Source organism: Parasteatoda tepidariorum, chromosome 12 (genome assembly GCF_982258835.1).
Source record: "Parasteatoda tepidariorum strain Cologne lab strain chromosome 12, Ptep-v5.0, whole genome shotgun sequence".
NCBI classification, from domain to species: Eukaryota; Metazoa; Arthropoda; class Arachnida; order Araneae; family Theridiidae; genus Parasteatoda; species Parasteatoda tepidariorum.
In genome coordinates this window covers 20201986-20223640 of record NC_141766.1, presented here as the reverse complement: position 1 = coordinate 20223640, position 21655 = coordinate 20201986, and the positions used below count along the sequence as shown (strand labels likewise).

The 21655-nt window shown below is 30.6% G+C and overlaps 1 protein-coding gene and 1 long non-coding RNA gene across 3 annotated transcripts in view; one reads left to right on the top strand and one right to left on the bottom strand.

The window, feature by feature from the left end:
• Positions 1 to 21655, bottom strand: part of LOC107447769 (uncharacterized) — a 189943-nt gene that overhangs the window by 34653 nt on the left and 133635 nt on the right. The window lies entirely within an intron of this gene.
• Positions 1 to 21655, top strand: part of LOC107447768 (cysteine-rich venom protein AnHyalC) — a 163317-nt gene that overhangs the window by 76031 nt on the left and 65631 nt on the right. For both annotated transcript variants that reach the window (XM_016062772.5, XM_016062770.4), the window contains exons 4-6: positions 7981 to 8156; positions 13254 to 13363; positions 20526 to 20650. In XM_016062772.5, the coding sequence (XP_015918258.1) occupies positions 7981 to 8156; positions 13254 to 13363; positions 20526 to 20650 (411 nt within the window). The remainder of the gene's footprint in view (positions 1 to 7980; positions 8157 to 13253; positions 13364 to 20525; positions 20651 to 21655) is intronic.

Sequence of the window (21655 nt, the reverse complement as noted above, 5' to 3'; positions counted from 1 at the left end):
ACAGATATTGAGAATAGTTCATTCATAGATACAGTTTTTTTCATTTACCACTTCGTTTTACTTGTCTTTCCTGCATATATGAGTTTACGTTCGATTATTAACATTTGAACATTTACGATTCACCTGCAAGTCATAAATAAATACTCCTTTTCACTCACTTAGTTTCACGCATTTTTATTTATTCTAATGATTCAGTTATTTAAGACCATTTGAACTCAGTTAACTGGCAGCATATCAAGATGTAGGATTATCATAACTACATCTATCAATAAGGAAAACGAAGAAAAAACAGGAAAAATCATTCGAGCAGGAAAAATCACCCAATTCAAATTATTTATAACTTTGCGTGCATCATTATGCACAACCCATTATCAGTAATTTGGAATTAGTAGGTAATCTAAATGTTGAAAAATTTATGGAGCAGTCCTGAAGCAAAAGCTAAAATGTGGTTCCGTATAGTTTCCAAGTCAAAATCAGAAAAGCTTAAGCCTGGGAAATATGACAGTTCCATTTCTTCATTACTAAAGCTGGGACAATCTGATCTCTGCATGTCTGCCACATACTTTTTCCCTCATACTTTTTGTTATTGAATCTATAAATGACGATAATTGTAACCTATGTTGATTATACAATGTTCATTGCTTCTTCGGGAGAGTATCCTCAATGGCTATATTTGAAATATACATAGCACAATATCCAAGAGTACATATACCGTTAGATTCCTTCCTGGTCACAGCCCAGAATGCTATTTTCCAATCCAGCGGCATTTCCCACCAGCTCTGCAGTTTAGTGAGTTTTCTCTAAAAGCGGGTGTGATTCTTTGTTTCGCAGCCGCAAGGAAGGGTGAGTGGAGAGATTCTCCATACTTGGAATTGAATTTTGTTTTGTTTTTCTTTTCTTAAAAAACGACAAAAAATTGATTTTTGATTTATTGTTGTCAGTTGCAGGTTGCAAGTAGATATTTTTTAATCTTTCAAATTATTAATTATTTATTCTTGTATTTGATGGTACAATAATAATATCAAGATTTTATAAATAATTACATAAAATTTAGTATTTTGTGGAGCACAATAATCAAATTTATTCAGGAATTTGAAAGATATATAACATAATTGATTCATAAATTTTAAGTTCCAAAAATTAAAATGTTAAACAGTAACTTACTAATTAAGAAAGCATAATCGATATAAACATTTTTCCACTTTAATTAAAAAAAAAAAAAGCTAAAAATGCAAAGAAATGTTAAGTTCTTCTCAGTTTTGTTATAGACAGTCAAGTATTCATTACATGCATATTGTTTTAAAATTCAAAAAACTCACAATCTAATTAATAATTTTGAAACCAGTTATCTATGAGAAAATGAGTCTATACCATAAACTTTATGGGAAGATATATTAAAAATTATGAAAATCATGGTTTTTCAATCGTAATATTTTTTTTATTGTAGAATATTTCTTTGAAAGTGTGATCGATTTATATATACATATGCTAAGGCAGCTTAATGATTGTTTTAGTATCATAATAACGGCAATCGACACTTTGTTTTTTTAAAAAAATGCAACACATAATTTGAAAAAAATAACATAGCAGCTTTATAAGAGTAGTTTTTATTTAATTGTAAAATAGAAACGAAACGTTAAATAAGAAAAGAAGGAGAATTATTAAAACTCTGCTAAATAATATTGAAGATCAAATTAGTCTTTAAATTTTTTCAATTAATTGAATTTGAATTTCTTCGTAATACATATTACTGACTACATAGTTAAATGTTTATTTTTTTATTTCCTAGGGGAAAATATTTTAGTTAGAGATTTCATATTGATAGCAGACATAAAAAATCTAATTTCATTCCCTAAAAAAGGTAAATTTGGGTAATAGGTTATTGCAGCAATAATTTTCCACGTGATTTAATGATGTGAAAATATTGTAAATTATTTTAAGGAATGCAGACTAGGTAATAAGATATCAGTTTTAGAAATTATCAGTAGATATTGTCTTTCTTATCAACTAAGTTTTTGCAATTTGAAAAAATTACTTTATTAAACACCAGTTAGCTTCGCTAGGTTTATGTGAAAAATGTGTGACAAAATCTTTTTTCTTAAGCTTTAGAAATAAGGAAGAGAAATTTAAAAATAATACTGACCGACATAACCGAGAAGAAACAGACTTGTCCGATCGAAATTTTGATGAGAATAATTTCCTATTGATGGAAGAAAAAGCGTCAGAGGACGATATGCAAAATATTAAAGAAGAAATGAATTAAATCTCACAATTAATTTACACAAATTCGGCAAAGAACACGGCTAAAAAAATTTAAAATTTAAAAAACAAGAAAAATCAAAGCCTTTAATGATTTAACAAATACAGGGTGGTCCTAAAATATATGTCAAAAATGTAAAGGTAGGTGGAGGGGACCTACATAAGCATATTTCATATAGGATTGTGTGTGCGGTAATGCCGACTTGAGTCGGTAGGGAGCACTGATGACTGCGGCGTATAAAAATGCTTGCTAGCGGGATTCAAACATCATACATCGTTTCACCAATGTTGAGCTTGCCGACCTGCATTTCATGTATGGGACTGCAAAAGGAAACGGATTAGCAGCTCAGAGGATGTACAGGGAGCGATTCCCGGATAGAAATCAGCCGAATCGTCGAACATTCGAACGTCTTCATCGGGAGTTACGCACAAGTAAGTGGATCGTTTTATGCTTCCAGACGTGGAGCTGGCATTGGAAGATATCACAGAACTCCTGCAGTGGAAAGCAGAATACTAAACACAGTAGAGAAAAATCCTTCGACAATCTCGAGAGCTGTAGGACGTGCGTTGGGTGTGATAGCCATCAAAGTGTTTTGAGGACTTCACATGAAGACGGAATGTATTTGCACAAAGTGCATGCAATGACCCCTGACGATTAATCTTCCACGTCTCAATTTTGCTCGTTGGTTACTACAGCAGACGGCAGCCAATCCAACCTGCCCAGCAGATGTTTTATTTACTGATGAGGCTACCTTTATGCTGTCGTGTGTGTTTAACATCTATAATTCTCACCTGTGGGCTCATGGCAATCCGCATGGCACAATAGCACACGCGTACCAAGAAAGGTTTTCTTAATGTTTGGTCACCATTGTGCATAATAACTTACAAGGACCGTACATTCTACCTAGTCGTTTAACTGGCCATACGTACAACATCTTCCTACAGGAGGTTTTACCCGAACTTCTGGTAGATATTCCTCCAGCTGTTCGCAGAAGAATGTGGTTCCAGCACGATGGAGCCCCAGCTCACTTCAGTCGGAACGTCAGGAATCACCTGGATGCTGTCTACGGCCAGCATTGAATAGGACGGGGAGGTCCAGTTCCCTGGCCAGCGCGTTCTCCTGATTTAACCTGCTTGGTTGTTGTAGTTGTAGTTGCAGTTCATTTACGTAGCACTAGAGCTGCACAATGGGCTATTGGTCTGGGAAACATCCCTCAGGATGATCCGAAGACATGCCATCACAATTTTGATCCTCTGCAGAGGGGATGGCACCCCCGCTTCGGTAGCCCGACAACCTGCACGCAAAGTCGAGCACTTAACGGTAGAACAGTTTAACGTGGACCCATACCTCACATCCTCGGTCCCAACGCAGACTGATCCAAGTGATCACCCACCCGTACACTGACCGCAGCCAGTGATGCTTGACTTCGGTGATCTGCTGGGAACCGTGTCTTAACGATCAGTCCTCTGCGGGACTTAACCTGCTTGAATTTTTTCTTTTGAGGTCATATTAAAAGCCTGGTGTACAAGAGTCCCGTCATCTGAAGAAGATCTTGTTGCCCGCTTGTCTGCTGCTGCTTTACATGTGCTCGACATGCCTGACGTCTTTTCCAATGTACGTTGATACATGCGCTGTCTCTGTGAATCTTGTATCGCTGTTGGTGGCTGCTCTTTCGAGCACCTCTTGCAAACTGTTGATAAATTTTTGTTTTCTTTTGTCTTTACTTGTCTTTTCAGTTTCCTTTGATTCATACTGCTTTACAAGCTAGTGCCTTAATGTGCTATTACCGCGCACACATTCCGAAATATGCTTATATATGTCTCCTCTACCTACCTTTACATTTTTGACATATATTTTAGGACCACCTTGTATATTGCAATCAAAACCGAAAAGAAAAAATTATTTCACCCAACATGGATCAAAAGACGAAAATTAGTACATAGAAAAGAAAGATCTCCCGCAAGTGACCACCCACAATCGGATATAAAAAGCGACATTAAAAAGAAAAAGATGTTACGGATATTATTGAAGCCATGCCAAACTCGAAATCACACGGCTCAAATCATTAAATAATTATCGAAAATAATTAAATAAAAGTAACAGATAAATAAGTAAATGAAACAAAAAATGTGTAGTGTATCTACCACTACAAAAAAATAATTCCAATTCACTAGTATATAAGACATGTTAACTCGATTCTATGGTGGGGTACCTTTTCATAGATGAAGGTTGACATTGTCGATAACTACCAGCCCCGATTTGGTGATCTTCGGACGTGATGTGAACACGCCTACTTTGGCAGAAACTCCTATTACGATTTGAACACGCCTACTTCGATGGATGGTTCACACTGAACAGTTGACTTGTTACTTGTAATTGCGACATCGTCGTCCTCACGCTGTTGTTTCTCAGGCTCTATCACATACAATGTATACACTCGACTGCTAAAGGCAGCACAGGAGTGACCACGACCGTGAACTTAGTACAGCTCTTACGATCAGCACTCAAAAAAGTACGGTGATCTTAATAGAGCTCTCCCGGCTTCCCACAAAATAGCAATGAATCAACTAGTGGTATTCGTTCATCGAATTCTGTCACAAATATAATTCTGGTGGAGGAGTACTGTAGTGTATCTACCACTACTAAAATATAATTCCAATTCACTAGTATATGAGACATGCTAACTAGATTCTATGGTGGGGTACCTTTTCATAGATGAAGGTTGACATTGTCGATAACTACTAGTCCCACAATTGCAACGCTACTAAATCAAAATTTATAAAAATGACAATAAATTAAGCATTACTACGCTAAAATATCGATTATATTAAATAAATTTAAAATATATAAATCAACTTAAAATATATTGAAATATACACATTGAATTATATTTAAAATATACTAGTATGAACTTGTAATAAAATTAGTGAATTTTAAAAAAAATATTTAAGTGAAAATAATATATTCAATTAATTTACTATTTGTAACATGGTGGTAGAAAGGATATATTTATATTTGACTCGATTTATAAATAATTAATAAATTTTTTCATGTCAATTCCTTAGATGCTCAGAAATTTTTTTTTTGTAGAACTAGTTGTTTTTTTTTTTATTTATTTATTTTTTTTTTTTGCTAACTTTCAGATTTGTTTTATTATATAGCTAGTCTTATTTATTATAGTTTTATTATTTTTGTTTTGATTATCTTTGTATCATATGTCAAAAACATACCTTATTATTCTTATTTAAAAATTAAAAAAAATATTCGTATTAGAAATGTTAATACTTTTTTATAATTGAAGTCAGTGTAAAACAGAGATTTACCGTAGCAAACTTCTTGGCGGAATATTTCTCGATTCAGCCATCACTGCGAATTTAATATGTCGCAATAGAAGAATATCAAAACGAAATCTAAATATTTTGTTTGCTATAATTATTTTTGATTCCTGCTTTGTTAAAAAGCAGCAAAAGGAAAAATTCTAACACCTTTTTACATTTGCAAGGAACATAAATACATATATATTAGAAGATAAAATTATAAATAAATATCAAGAAGGCGAATCATTACTACCTCACGGTAAATCTTTTAACTATAACATGCATCCTAATTTATTAATTGCTATATTTAAGATACGAAATGCAACAAAAAATAAAGAAAAAATATTTTTATATAATATCATTGAGAATGATTCAAACAAACGAACATTTCTTATAAAAAAGCAATCGTTTCATTTATATGCATTTAATAATAATAAAATACTGATCATGAGTTAGATTTAAAATAAACGAGAAAAAGTATTGAGTTGTTAAAATTTTTATTCCAGGTAATAATTGTCATTAAACTTTTAGTTACAAAAAGGATAACTAAAATGTTTGCTAACAGATATGTGCAACTTAATGTTCGTAGCTTTTAAAAGATACAATCTGTAAATTGCTTTGTGTGAAAAGTTATCAATATACAATTGAGTATTTGAAAACAAATTATTAAAATCGTGAAGAGAAAGGTAAAGCATGTAGGTTGCTCGTAAGAAATTCCGATCAAGGCGACTCCAAACAAGTCGTTTACCCAAAAAAGCGCCAACAGCTAGGAAGTGATTCGCCAAACAAGAGTCGTGAAACCCTGCTGGATTGAAAAATCGCGCCCAGGATCAGTAATCTCTTGATGGGGTAGGGGTATTATACTTTTACAGAGATATTATTAAATCTACATGAATATATTAAAATTAAGGATTCGTTAATTAAAAATTTCTAATGCATAATTATGATTAATGTAGGATACGAAAGATCATTGTGCGATTGATGGTACTAAAATGTCAATTCAAAAATATGCTTTGTTTTGTATAATTCCTCTCTTTGAATTCACTATTTCTGTGAAACATCAATTAAGTCAGTTTCTATGATTCAAGCAATTTAGTAAATAAAATTAGGGAGTATATTTAATTTATATTTAATATCATATAAAGTCAACTTTGTAACAGTCAAGCAAAATTTAACATTCCGTATTCGAAATATTGTTCATTTATTAAAAATCAACTTGTAGTTTTTTGACAAAAGGTAAATTTCCTCGACAGCTTTTTTTGCTATTCAAAATTCCAATTTAACCATTGTTTGACAGCTTTTAATCAATTTTTCAATAATTATGGTGACAGAATAAGCTCTAGCTTAAGGTATCGACATAATAATCGATTAATAAGGTGAAATGACAAGTCACTTGTCGGTAAATAAATTGTTTTGCTTAAGCTTATTTATTTTATGTGATATTTTGCTATTTTTTAACTAAAAAGTAACTTGGAAATTCTATTGTAGTAAATAACGACAATGATTAAACATTATCATTTATTAAAGTTTAAATTTTACAAGTTGCTATTCAAAAACTATTACTTAGTTAATCGTATTTAAAATAAAATATTATCTAAAAATCAGCTTTTTTTTGCAAGCAAAAACAACTAATGTTTGTTAATTTCCTTCTACCATAAATTTTTTTCCCCGAGAATCTACCATGTCGAATCTATTTAAAATTGGAAAAATGAGGCTTAGTACATAGTTATATAAAATAATTTTTTTCCCTTGGCCAAATTATTAGACACCCTATAAGATTCCATGCAAAATCTTAATTATCAGGTGATACTAAACAGCTTTATTATTTTCACGAGACTGAAACCGGTTTGCACTTGTTTACGTTCGTGTATCAATTGGTTATCATTGCAATGCAATACGTTAAAAATAAATACAAATAGGAAGTATATAAAAAATATCCTGAATAAAAACCCATTTCACGTATGTTTAAATATAAAAGTATTGAATATAAACACGTGCAAAACATGTAATTATTAAGAAACTACAGTGCCTCTAATAAATTGGTCTAATTATTATAATACAATAATATAATACCTGATATAATAAATATTCTATATTCATATAACATGCATATCTAACACATATCTAATATGTCAAATTTATATTATATATAGTCTAATTTAACCAATTGATATGCGTACGTAAACAAGTACAAACCGGTTTCAGTCGGGAAAAAACAATAAAGCTGAATAGCATCACCTGATAATCAAGACTTGACATAGAATCTTATAGTGTGTCTAATAATTTGGCCTGGGACTATAGATTTAATTAATAACATTTAAGTTGCTTACATGATATTAAAAATTTCGAAATAATATTTTTTAATTTGAGTATAATTATTTTCACAATTTTATCATCTTTTAGATGCTTTCTCTGTTGGTCAAAATATAGCAACTAGAGCAAAAACTGGAAATACTTTGCCATCTTCAGACTGGGATCAAACCATTCAAAGTCTTTACGATGAAGTTAAAGATTTCTACCCTAAATGGATTAGTCCTTTCAGAGCTCCAAAATATCCTATGACAGGTCATTATTCACAAGTGAGTTCTTCAAATTCTAATACTTTAATAAGTTCTCGTTGAATAAATTATATTATCCCTGTCTATACTATAGTTCGTTCACCAGGAGTTGGCACTAGGCTCCACCTCCTCAGACGCAGAGTTCATTTCAGCGCGAGAGTAACAGGAGAAACATCTCTGTGCTTAAAATTGAGACAACACTTAATGCGCGCCAAACCCAAACAGTGAATTCTTTTTCAGTCACTTATTTTTGCTTTATCGTCTGCTATTATACTTTTCAATACTCTAGCTCATTAAACATATTTTAAATTTAAAAACTGCTGTTTTCCCAGCAAAATTTCTCAGAAAGGGCAAACTATTTACTCAAAGAGAAAAATCTTATGAAATTTATGAAATATTTAGCACTAAAAAAATGCACACGAAGATTGCGAAATAAGTATTTTTGCTATATGATCGCCAAATAGCAACCTTCTTCAGGATTGTTCACATCCTTCTCCCAACAATAGTGAAATAATATCGTCTATACCACGTGATGAAAGCGGAGCCAAGTGCCAACTCTTGGTGAACGAACTATACTCAGGATAGTTTTTCTAGCATCAGAGACAGTATATGAATCGATCCTCTCTGGGACTCCAAAGTTTGTTAATTCGTGTACTGTTACTGACTGCAAGATTACTTGCAGCTCTAGTCCTTCAATCCCAAGATGTTTTCCAATAGGACTGAACTTTTCCATTTCTTTTGCATGTGGAGAAAGTAGGAGATGCGAGTTGGATTTTTTTCCTGACACAGACGGAGCAGACACAATTTATTTTTCATTCGAGAATTTGAAAATCGAAAATAAAATGACACCTTTCCAATAACAAACTACAATTAAAATTACGCAGATGTTTCGAGTTGGCCACACTTAGTATTAATATTTATTTTATTCGATTATATTCATTCATCTTTCTTCAGTAGTTGGGATAATAATTTTTGCTGTTATTAACTGCTCTTAGGTAGCTACGAATCTTATATCATTTAGATTAGAAAAATATCAGTGCAAGAAATATATGGCAATGGCACTTTATTTAAAATTTAAAAAAAAACAGCGATGTCGGGAATACCTTGCAAGAGCGGATCAAGCGATGGATCTTAAACAACTAAAACTTAAAAAACTTTAAAAAAAAACTTAAAAAATAAAAACTAAAAACTTAACTTAAAAAAAACTTAACTTAAAAAAACTTAAAAAAACTTAAAAAAAAAATATATATCAGTGTTAGGAAAAACAGTCAAAGTGTATATTAGAAAATGACAGCATTAGTGAAGTGTACACGATACACTTTTCTAAATTGCAAATGATCTATATTCCCAGTCCTGCGATAGGCTTCAGCTCATTCATCTGTACGGGGTTTTATATAAATTTGCTTAAGCACATTTTTTTTCAGTATTAAAAAATGTGAAGATTCTCTGATTAGGAATCAGAAATAATAAAGGAATAGCATACGTCTCAACATTTCCCTGTCTCGCCTACCCTCAAAGATTTAACCCCGATTTTCAATGCTGCACTGGGAAATGTCTCGGCCAATTAAGAAATTAAAATGGAGAAATTATCCGAAAAACTATTTAGATACATATACAGTGCTCCAATATATATATATATATATATATATATATATATATATATATATATATATATATATATATATATATATATATATATATATATATATATATATATATATATATATATATATATATATATATATATATATATGTATATATATATATATATATATATATAAATATATATATATATATATATATATATATATATATACACCTAAGAGCCATTACATTATGACCACCCTGCTAGGTAGTCTGAGGTATCTGGTACCAAGCGCTCACCAACTGGTCCTGCAATTCCCTCACATTGCGAGGTTGTAGCGTGGCAGCACGAATTTGGTTTTCCAAGTAGGACCACAAATGCTCTATTGGATTAAGGTCAGGTGAATTTGGGGGCCAAGACATGACTTGAAAGTCACTGGAATGTTCCTCGACGATTCGACCCTTATGGCATGGTGCATTATCCTGCTGGTAAACACCATTCCCCGCAGGAAAAACTGTTGCCATGAATGGGTGAACCTGGTCTGCAACTATGTTCAAGTAGGTTACAGACGTTAAGGATTGTTCTATGAGGATTATGGGTCCTAATGTGCCCCATGAAAACATTGTTCCTGGGCGAGAAACCATGAAAACCTGGGCGAGCCCATTGTTATAGATAGAGAATGGTCATAATGTAATGGCTCTTCGATGTGTGTATGTATGTATATATATATATATATATATATATATATATATATATATATATATATATATATATATATATATATATATATATATATATATATATATATATATATATATATATATATAATAATTATCGATTATTATTTTATTTAATTGTGGATGAAGAAATCTTTGAATTATGAGGCATAGACTTTTTTTTTTTTTTAATCATTTTAATCTACTTATTTTTCTACGGAAAAATCTAAAGTTTCAACTGTTTTTATTTAGTAGAAGCAGAGAAAAATCAAAATTATTTAATTTTCAAAAAAATAATTTGGCGACAATGAAGAAATATTTGAATGGAGCTACTTATATTTAAATGTGGCTAACTTACGAGGAACTTGACTTGCTCACGCGTAGCGTAAAATTTCCTTTATTTTTTTTCGCTAATAGCCGATTGCTAATCCTTTTTTATTATTATTGACTATAATGTTTCTTTTTTAGTCGCCTAAATATTTATTCATAATTTTTCGTTCAGAAATTCGTAATAACAATTAGTAAAGAAATTTGAATAAAACATTTCATTGAATTAAAAACATTTTGTTCAATGAATGTCGAGTTTCATAAAAGCATTTTTCAATAATTGATACAATTTCAATAATGTACATATGCATAGATTTGGAATAATATATTTATCAGTTTTTTTTAAATATATATTGTATAATTATTAGTACGAATATGTACTCAACATATTTAAGCATCTTAAAATTTCTCAACATCTATAAGATAGTCTTAGACTTAAAATAATTTTTTTTATTACCTGTCCGCGCGTGTTTCACAGAACTATTTTACCAACTATTTAATTAAATCTTAACATTTCTCAAAATCTTTTTCTTTGCGCTACTACGCATAATATTTTTTAATAATATACTAATAAATTTTCTTATTACTTTAATTTAGGTTTTTCCTTAAAGTGAAATTCTTTTTCAAATTATTGTCAAATGTTTATTGAAGAAAAACCTGCCAGATAGTTATTAAAAAATAAATAAAACAAAACAAAATGAGAAAAATAAAATAAGATAAATGAATAAATAAAAATGTGCTGCTTTGATTTCTTTTTAAAAAGTTTTGATGAATTATATATTATTATATATTTTTTTCAATCCAAGAGCCTTAACCATTATCTTACGTAAAACTAATTTTAATATCACGTTCAGTATTTTAATTTAATATACTGCGTCACTAAATCAATAATCCCTACATACTGAAGTGGGAAGATAAAATTTCATTATCTTCGAAAAATATGAAAATAAAAGTCAAGATGTTTTGAGTGCTCAAAAATTCACGTCACGTGTCATGGGCATCTAGCGACCTCTGAGAATGGCAACGTTTGAAGCAAATGTCAAAATTAGGCACCATTTTTTAAGACTCGGCAGACGCGAGCGAAAAAAACTAAAGTGATTTGAAATGAAAAATGCATGGTTGCTAATAAAAAATGTAAAATGAAAGTGAGAAAAAAAATAGAGAAACCGTGGTATCCGAGAGCGAAACGGAGATTAAATTCCTTGCCAGTGCTACCTTGGCTATGTTGTATAAGCCAGACGGGTTTTAAAATTTAGGTTAAAGGAACACAATAGATAAGTCTTTTTTCAAGAATACGATAAATCTATTGCTACACATTCTTTGCATCTTCGGGATAAATTTTGTCTCGATAATGACAAAATTCTAACCATCCCTGCCACATCAGCTCATCTTGGTACCCGTCAATCTTGTTTTATTCATATGGATGCCGATTCCCTTGTTAACGATATTTGTTTCACACTATCTCTCTATAGCACGTGGAAATGCATTTTGCCCTGATTTGTGTTTTCCGGCTATTGCGGTTTTTCTAGTTTTGTTGAATTTTTTTATCCTACTTTTCACTCTTGGGGTACAGCGGTTTCTCCAGTTATATTTCCACTTTTTATGTTTTCTCCTTGGCAACTTCACATTTCTGCGTCATACGTTTTTTTTTTTTCCCCTTAATTCACGTCATGCGAGTCTTAAGAATGGGCGTTTTTTTCTTGATATTTTTTGAAGCCCATGATTGGATCTTTGGATTTTTTTGATGAGAATATTATTCTGAAAGAAGCAATTATTATTTCAACGGGGTTCATGTGGCTCTTAAGACATTTAAAATACCATGACACCTATTTTGAAATAAAGAAGTTAATTTTTAATTTAAAATTAAAATTTCGAAACTTAAGGTTTGGTTACCAGATATTTGAAGTTATTTATTGAAATTGATAATTAATACTGCGGTGAACATAACTGCAATAAAATACATTTATCCTCTTAGCTTTGCTGCCACTATTACAGTTTCTTAAGGGCCTTACGAATTCTGTTTTGAAGTATGTATCCAGCAAAAGTTTGGTTTTAAGGTTTTGAAACCATGTTAGTTGTAAATAGTTACAAAACCGTATGGTTTTGCATTTACTTTTAACCATACCAGTTGTAAACGGTTTTACAACCGTAAAAGTAATTAAATGTCCCCGAGCGTAAGCCTTACGGGTAATTAGGAGGACAGACTGCAGTTGGTTATTTTATCGTAATATTCGAATGAAAACTCTAACAGTGGATAATATGGCTCAACTAAGCACCTTAGTAAGTTTAGTGAAAGTTTGAATAATATTTAGGTTCAACATGCTAAGAATTTCAAATATTCTATCAAGAGAAGTTGACGAGGTAAACTAAACATGCTTAAAAAATTAATTATAAATTAATTTAAGTGAAGTTCAAAATAATTATAACATTTTTTTAAAAAAATTGTATAACATCATAAAAAATTAACTATGAAATGTTTTGATATTTTAGGCAATGTGGGCTACGACGTGGAAGGTTGGATGTGGATATACTGTTCACAGTTACTCTAACGATCCAAGGTTTCAATATGTTGAATTATACACCTGCAATTATGGACCAACGTAAGTTAAACGAAGCTTCATTTTATGTATTTTTAAAATTAAAACAAAATACAGATTTTGATTACCAGTTAAAAAAGAAACATTCCTGACTAAAATTTTAAGATATTTTTCATGATCAAATATGCTTTATCATTTATTTGAAGAGAAAGAAGTACCCAACTTAAAATTGTTTTAATCGATCGTATTGTAAAAAAATTGGATTATATCAGAACCCTTATTTTTGATGAAAAAAAGTTTTTATTTTATTTAATAATACAAAAATGTGCTTGCTAGAAGAAGAATTTATATGAAATATTTTAGAAGTTTATGATTAGATAGTTTCACTTCTAAACAAACCAATCTTGTTCATCGAAGATGAATAATAATCCATATTTTATTCAAAAGTAACATTTAAGGGGGAGGAAAAGCAAATTTAAATAATTTTTTTTTCCTTAAAAGAATATATATAGTTTCGCACCTTTTTTGAAAACAAATTACGTATTGCTTTATTTACTTATTTTTATTTATTAATTAATTTATTTTTTGAAACAAAAAAGTGTTTTTTTGGGAAAAGTTTGATAGAATCACGTATATTTACGATTAAACCACATAATTCAAATGCACGTTTCGAAGTCAGCGTGTTGTAATAATAGTATGTATAAATGTAATGAATAGTATTAAAAATATCCAGATTTCAAAAACTATGCGAAAATCAGAATTGAAAGCTACAGAAAAATCGATAAAATCATCACGAATACTCAGATGCGTAATTCAAATTTCCCGTGAAATATATAAAGATATCTGTGGAGTATATCAAGAACATATGAAATATATCGCGATTATATCTGTATTTTAAATAATGATGTGACAGTCTACAGCAATGACTGCCGATAAAAAGATCGAAACACTGCATGGATTCAGCGCTATCGGGTGTTTCAAAAAGTAATTATTCAAATGCGCGAATTTTCATGTTTCGAATTTCTCTTGTCATAATAATATCATATGGAAACATCGAGATTTAATAACCACGTGAAAATCAGTTGCATCTCAAAGATAACGTCAATATCGTCACGTCAAAAAAATGCCTATTCTAATGCGCGATTTAAATTTCGTGTGTCTGAATAATATCAGAGTTGGTAACCAGGAGAAAATAAATAGAATAACTGCTTAAAGAAATTTTTTTAAAGAAAATGATAGAAACGTCGCCTGGATTTACAATGAAAGCAAACGTGTTGAAAAGTTATTAGTAGAATGCAGGATCCGAAATTTCTATTTTGTAATACCTTATTAAAATATCAATTTGATCTGATTGTGACCTTGATCTAATTGTAAAGGGAGTCTTTATTTTTTTTAAATTTTTTTTTCGTACGTACGCGTGCATGCACTGGAGGTACGCGTCCATGCACTATGTGATGTTTTGTATTTAATTTTTTCATGAAATTCTCGTGTTCTTCTTAGATTAGGAAATTCTTTTAAAATATAACTGTATTTCGAAATTAAGTCTTAATTTGTAAACCTTGTCCCGTAAAACCTTTAGTTGACAGTTTCGTTTCTGGAACTATAAAGCGCTTTCGTTTAAGTTCAATGATCATCTCGAAATGATTGAGAAAATCAGAACCAATTATGGCATATTTGATATCTGCCATAACGAAATGCCATGGAAAAGATCGCCTTAAATTCAAATCAAGTGTCCCAAGTGACCAGACCCGGATTATACCTTTCGTAGACCCTAGGCATTCGTAGGCCCTAGGCATTTCGTAGGCCTTCGACAGCATAATACAAGATTTCGTTGAATCCAAAAATCGCAAAAAAGTAATATATTCGATCATAAGATTCTGCAAAATAATTTATTACCGAAAAATATGATATTTTTTATTTGTATCTTCATAATTTTGTGCAAAATACACTTGTTGTTTTTAAAGCTGAATTATTTTTGCCAACAAATTTTTTTCTCCCAAGTTTTTCGTAGGCCCCTGAATTTCGTAGGCCCTAGGCACTTGCCTAGTGTGCCTATAGGTTAATCCGGCCCTGCAAGTGACACAGGGAAATTGTTAGATACTGATTAATATCGATCGACATTGTGAACGTCGAAGGATATCAAAGCATTTGTGACAACTTGAATACAATAATTGTACGACATCTATCTATAACGCGATTTCATATAATTTATTCCTGTTAGTTAACTTATTTCATAAGGAGCTAAATTAGCGATAAACTTGAAGAAAAATATTTAAGTTAACATAGTAATTCAAAATATTTAAGTGACCATAGTAATTCATATTTGTAGGAAAATGCATAGAGTCAAAATTAAATATCTTTTAAGAATTAATTGTAAACAACATGCCTCTACATTTCATATGAGAGCTAAATTCGTTCGTGAACTAAACTTTTTAAAAGGATGAAACTGGTGCCTTCTGCGTATGAAGATAAACGCCAGTATTGGAATAGCAAAAAACGGTATGTATTTTGCTGCTAAGTTTTATTATTTTTCTGTGTTGTTTTAAAAACTATTTTACTATCAATATCTATAAAAATAATCATTTATTCATTCAATAATGTGAATGTTTTATATATTTTATTATCCGTGTCGTAGGCTTAATCCGTAACATGGTGATATCTTGTCAAAGGGCGCTTTTAAAGGAAACTTTTAAAGGGAACTTTTGTTTCAAATAAAAAAATTTTTAAAGTTTCGAATGCATTTTTTTAATGTTTTATTATAATATTATTAAGAAATGCTGAGTGTAAAAAATATATAATTTTAAGTTACTAACAAAAAGTTTGATTCGTGGAATTTTTCAAATGTTTTTTTTCGTATCAACTAACATTTCTTATACGTTTAGGTAATTATAAAACAAACTAATCCACTCAAATGTGTTGTTATTTCTAATGCCACTTGCTAATATCAGCAAGCCTGCTTTGTGAAAACCAGTGAATTTAAGACAGAGGGTGCGTTTCTTGCTTTTCAGTGGTGCCATCTATGGCCAAGAATACGTCTTAATCAACCGCAAACACAAGTCACAGCCCGTTTTTAAAGACGGACCTCCTCATGCATCCACAGATCGTAATTTTGACCTAACCCAGAGAACGACCCATCTCCAATTCAGTACCTCCAGAGGTATTGTTATGGGAACTTGGAGAACTTTGTGACCCGACAGATTTAACGTGCCTCAGTCACCATTTACAGCATGGGGAGTTTTCGGATCAAGGGGATCGAACTCACGACCTCTTAGACATGGTCCCAACGCCCTACCAACCAGGCAATCCCGCCCTTAATGAAATTTTAGTGTGTATAGAAAATATTTTGATCAGTTGTTTATTAATTACACTCGAAATCACCAATCACTTAAAACATAAATAGAGGTTCTTGAATATTGGTAACACTCCCCAAAAAAGTTTTGTGAATACTTTTCCTGGCAAATTTGCAGAATGTTTAGAATTTTATCTATACTATGCGTTTTTAAAATACCATGCATTTTTCATATATCTTCAGTTATATTTATTGAATAAAATTATTTTACATGCTTATTATCAAGGTCCTAAAACAGGACATGTAAAGTACCTTTTACTTAATTATGTTGCTTTGTATTTAAAAAAAATGCTTGGTAATAACTAAGGCCCGGATTTTGATGACATTTGCATTTTTTTGCATTTTTTGCATTTTTGGACATTTTTCGTCTTTTAGAGCATTTTTTTAGATTTATAGGGCATTTTTCTTTAAATTGTAGGGCATATTTTGCATTTTAATGCATTTTTTAAAGTTTTTTGTTAATTTTTTCCAATGTTTATAATTTTTTATCAATTTTCATTATTACACTGGCTTCCAAACAATGAAGAAAATCTATAGGATATTAACAAGTGAAGCAAAATCTTTTCAAATTGAAGAAGAATTGTCAGTAAGTGAGACCGTCTTTTCCAAGTACGCACCTATAACATCAGTAGACGTTGAAAGAAGCTTCTGCAGGAATGAAAATTTACTTTCAGACAAGAGACGCTCGTTTACATTTCAAATTATCAAAAAACATTTAATAATCCATTGTAATTCTGATATTTAGTAATATTATGAGATGGAATTTGTTATATCCATTAAAGTTTCTATACAAAATAAAAATATTTTGGTGTCAATATATTTTCCTTTTTTTTGTTATTTTAGGATATAAAACATATTTTTTAAACTTTAATGAACGTAGAACAAGTATTGCCTTGCTTTATATTTTTTAAATGAGTCATAATAATTTTAAAGAGCAAAACATTTTTTTAATTCAATATTTTTGCAATTATTTAAATTTTTTGCGCAATTTTTGCATCTTTAAGGGCATTTTTTGCCCTTTTTAAGGGCATTTTTTGCGCTTTTTAAGGGCATTTTTTGCACTTTTTAAGGGCATTTTTTGCACTTTTTAAGGGCATTAGTTGAGATTTTTTAGGTCATCAAAATCCGGGCTCTAGTAATAACTCTTTAAAACATTTAATACATAAGTCGATGAAGGCCATTACGGTATGTAAAACCATGTTCGGTTAGTTGATCAAGAGTAATAAAGTAATACCAAAATTTATGTGTAACAATAATCTAAACACCAGTGGTTTCCAAATAGCGTTCCACGGATCCCTAGGGTACTGTGGAAAAATTTAAAAGTTCCGAAAGTTAAGACTTTTTTTAAATAATATTTTTTTAACGTTTTTGAGAACTAAAATTGCATTTAGATCCGATCTAGAGTCATTATTTACTTATATTTTAGTTGCCTTAAGAAAATTATTAAAGTAAAATTCCAATACGAAAGAATTGGAAAGTTTTTGTTTAAGAAATGTAATTTTTTTTAATTACACTTTATTGAATAAATTATGAAGAACCTATGCATTTTTAAAAAACTGCAATAGAACTTTCCATCACGCTTTTCAAATCAATATGAGATAACTAAATTCATTAAAGAAATATGGTTTACTAATTTTACCATTTCTTAATTACCATTTTTCAACGTTTATTGCTGTTATTTAACCTTTCCGTCTTATTTCTAAATATTCCCCTCAAAAAATTCACTGAAATTTGGGTGAAAAACTTGAGTTGGATTGGATTGAAAAAGTTGAGTTGTTGCGAAATAAAAGTATTTTCAAAATAAAATATTAAGGTGTAATCCAAAATATTCACATTATATTAAGAGCCCATTTGACATATAGGAAAGCATATACAGTGAGCAAAAAAAAAGGCTAAATATTGTTCAAAAATGAATGACACATTAAGACACAGCGCTAAAAAATCATTCATTTATGATTTTCTTTTTGATTAAAAAGTTAATTAAATTAAGAGAAAAAAAATTCTGATTGCTTACCTAAATTCCAAAGCAAAAATCCTACCTATTTTCATAAAACTAACATGACATAACACATTAAATTGAAGAAAAAAATTTATACAAGAGTAAATTAAAAGTGACCAAAGTCCATATGGTCATTCTCTAAGGTCACGCTTCCCTTTGTTTTTGCCAGGCTACGTCTTTGGGAATATTGGTATGAAGCTTAAGTAAAATTTTTACATAAAGAACATTTAAACATAGAAAAAGTTAATCTAAGAATACAAAATAAAAAAATATGTAAACATATTTTTAAAACAAATTATATTTAAGAAAAAAGAAAGAAAGAGGAACTCAATAATTTAGTGAACATTAAATCTCGTTCACCCCCCCCCCCTAACTGGCTTTCCCCCCTCCAGCCCTGTATCTTGTTCCTCCTGAAGTTGTGCATTAAGGAAAATACTTAGTATACTTAGTTTTCACTATTGGTCACTATTTAAGTTCTGCAATCTTCATCAGATTGATTGAAAAACAGAAGCGAAAGCATATTGCTGATTTTGCAACATCTGGGAAGCTCATAGTTGTTTTATCAATTGAATTCAATATCCCACCATTTTTTTTTTTTTTTTTTTTAATAACTGAGCGTTTACGGCACCTTATAAACAGCCGTCGTTTCTCTTGTCGAAAACCTTCAGCTGTGCATTAAGGAAGAATAAGTATACAAAGTTTACCATATGCAAAGAGCATGGTCGGATTTAATACAACAAATTATTTATATTTTATGTACGATAAGAAAATTAGAGACCACAAAGCAAACACAAAAACGTACTTTCTCTGAATAAATATTTTTATATATTTATTTATTTTAATGGCTGTCACTTGGGTCTGTTACCCTCAAGGTATGTAACTTTTTGTAAAATTCTAAGCTAAATAATTTTAAATGACAAAAAAAACGAAATTTAAAAGGTGTCAGTCGAATAGTTTTAGAGGAAGTAAAATTTAGAAATTTGGCTTTTTTTCAATTCTTTAACTCAACAGTTATTCGTTCAATGATGCTTGAGTTTTAGATTTTTGTTAAAATTTCTTTGTTTAAAATGATAAAAATAATAGATAATAAATAGATAGTAAATAATAGATAATAAAAAATAATAAATAATTATTGTGAATTATTTTGACGCGGAATTATTTTTGGATAAATAAATTTTACAACTGTGGGCAAAAATATGGAATTTTATAATTGTGTGCAAATTGGTGCCCGAAACATAACTAAATACGGAGAAAGCAAAATTAACATTAAAAGCCCCAAACATCAAACCACTCTATCTAACCTCTCTAACCTGACTATGTTTTCATGTTTTTCATTCTCTAGACAGATGGAGTTATATTTTCATGATTTCCTATAATTTGATAGTCAAGAATCTAAACTCGTCTAAAAAAAGATTTTTTTTCAGAGAAAGTGTGTACGTTGTAGAATGAACTTAAAATATTGTCTACACTAATTAATTAGCATTTCTATGGTCAGTCATTCCATTTTTATTTATTTTGCACAGCGTACGCATCGCTGATATAGAAAATGACTACTGGTATTTAATATATTTGACATTTGACTGGTATTTAATATATTAATACATTTAACTTAACAGCAAATTTCGCTGATAACTAGTATAGTTAATGTATTAAAGATAATTCGAAAAACTTATGATATTCTAAACGCCTACCTGACATGAAAAAAGTGACATTCTGACGGTTTAGTAAAAGTGCGAGTTGGTTGGTGTCGTGTCATGGACAGAAAATAATTTGAAATGTGGTCAAAGGTCCTATATACAACATCATCATGAAGTTGTTTGTTTGATATGCAACCGTGTTAAATGGTTTTTGATTATAGCCTTTAATTTTTTTTTCAGGGGAAACTTGTACATGCAAGATATGTACAAAATTGGTTCGCCGTGCAGTCAGTGTCCAGATAATACTTGCTGTGGTAGAGAATGTGAGATGATTGGCGTTCGTTCTGATTATGAAGGCCTTTGTAGTGAGTACCTTATTACATTTAATATAAAATGGAGGCGCTGCTTCAAAGCAAATTGTTGTGTCAAAATGCAAAATAAACCGGCAAAATAAATATCAAGATTTTGTTTGAACGAATCAGAAACATTATTGTGTTTCAGACTGATTTAATTTACGTTGGCATTCAGAATTATGTTTGGGATATTGTTTGGAGCTTTAGTGCGGCTTGTTTATATAGCCAAGAATTCGCGAAAATCCACCTCCTATTAAACTGGTGCAAAAAATGAAGAGAATTAGCAGACTTGGCTGATTATCACCAGAACTACTGGACCGATTTTAATGAAATTTGATGTGTACATACATACAATACAAAGCAAATAACCATTCAACAATTGTAATACACACGCATGATCATGCGTGACACTCCTTGGAGTCGGAAGGTATGGAACAGCGGTTGCAGGATAAACAAAGAAAAGGGGTTAACCTTTTCACGTGGGCGCCAAAATAAGAAATCGAGATCCTCTGGTGGGCTCTTTTTGAGACTGGGGGATGAATTCAAGAAAGGGAACCGCTAATCCCTAAAACAAGTCAAATGATGGGTGTTAAACATCCCCGAGAGTTTTATTCCCCCTCTGTTATTCTAAACACCATTTGCTGTCTTTTACACCACCCCGGTTAGGGTAATAGAAATACCACTGGTGGAGAATTCCCTTTTTTTGTCAACTAAAAAAGCGCGGGAAAACTTCTTTGGTGGTTTTATTCAATTCAGCGTAAAAAACTACATTCCAAATGTCACATGTTGACTATTTATAGTGTTTTCCGAACAGTCAGAATCAGTGTGTGTCACAATTTTCTCATTTTATTGTTTTAAATTCTAAAAACAAATAAACCTAATCACAGTTTTAGAAAACTTTTCATTACTCTAGATATAAAAAAAATTATGCACGCATATATATATATATATATATATATATATATATATATATATATATATATATATATATATATATATATATATATATATATATAT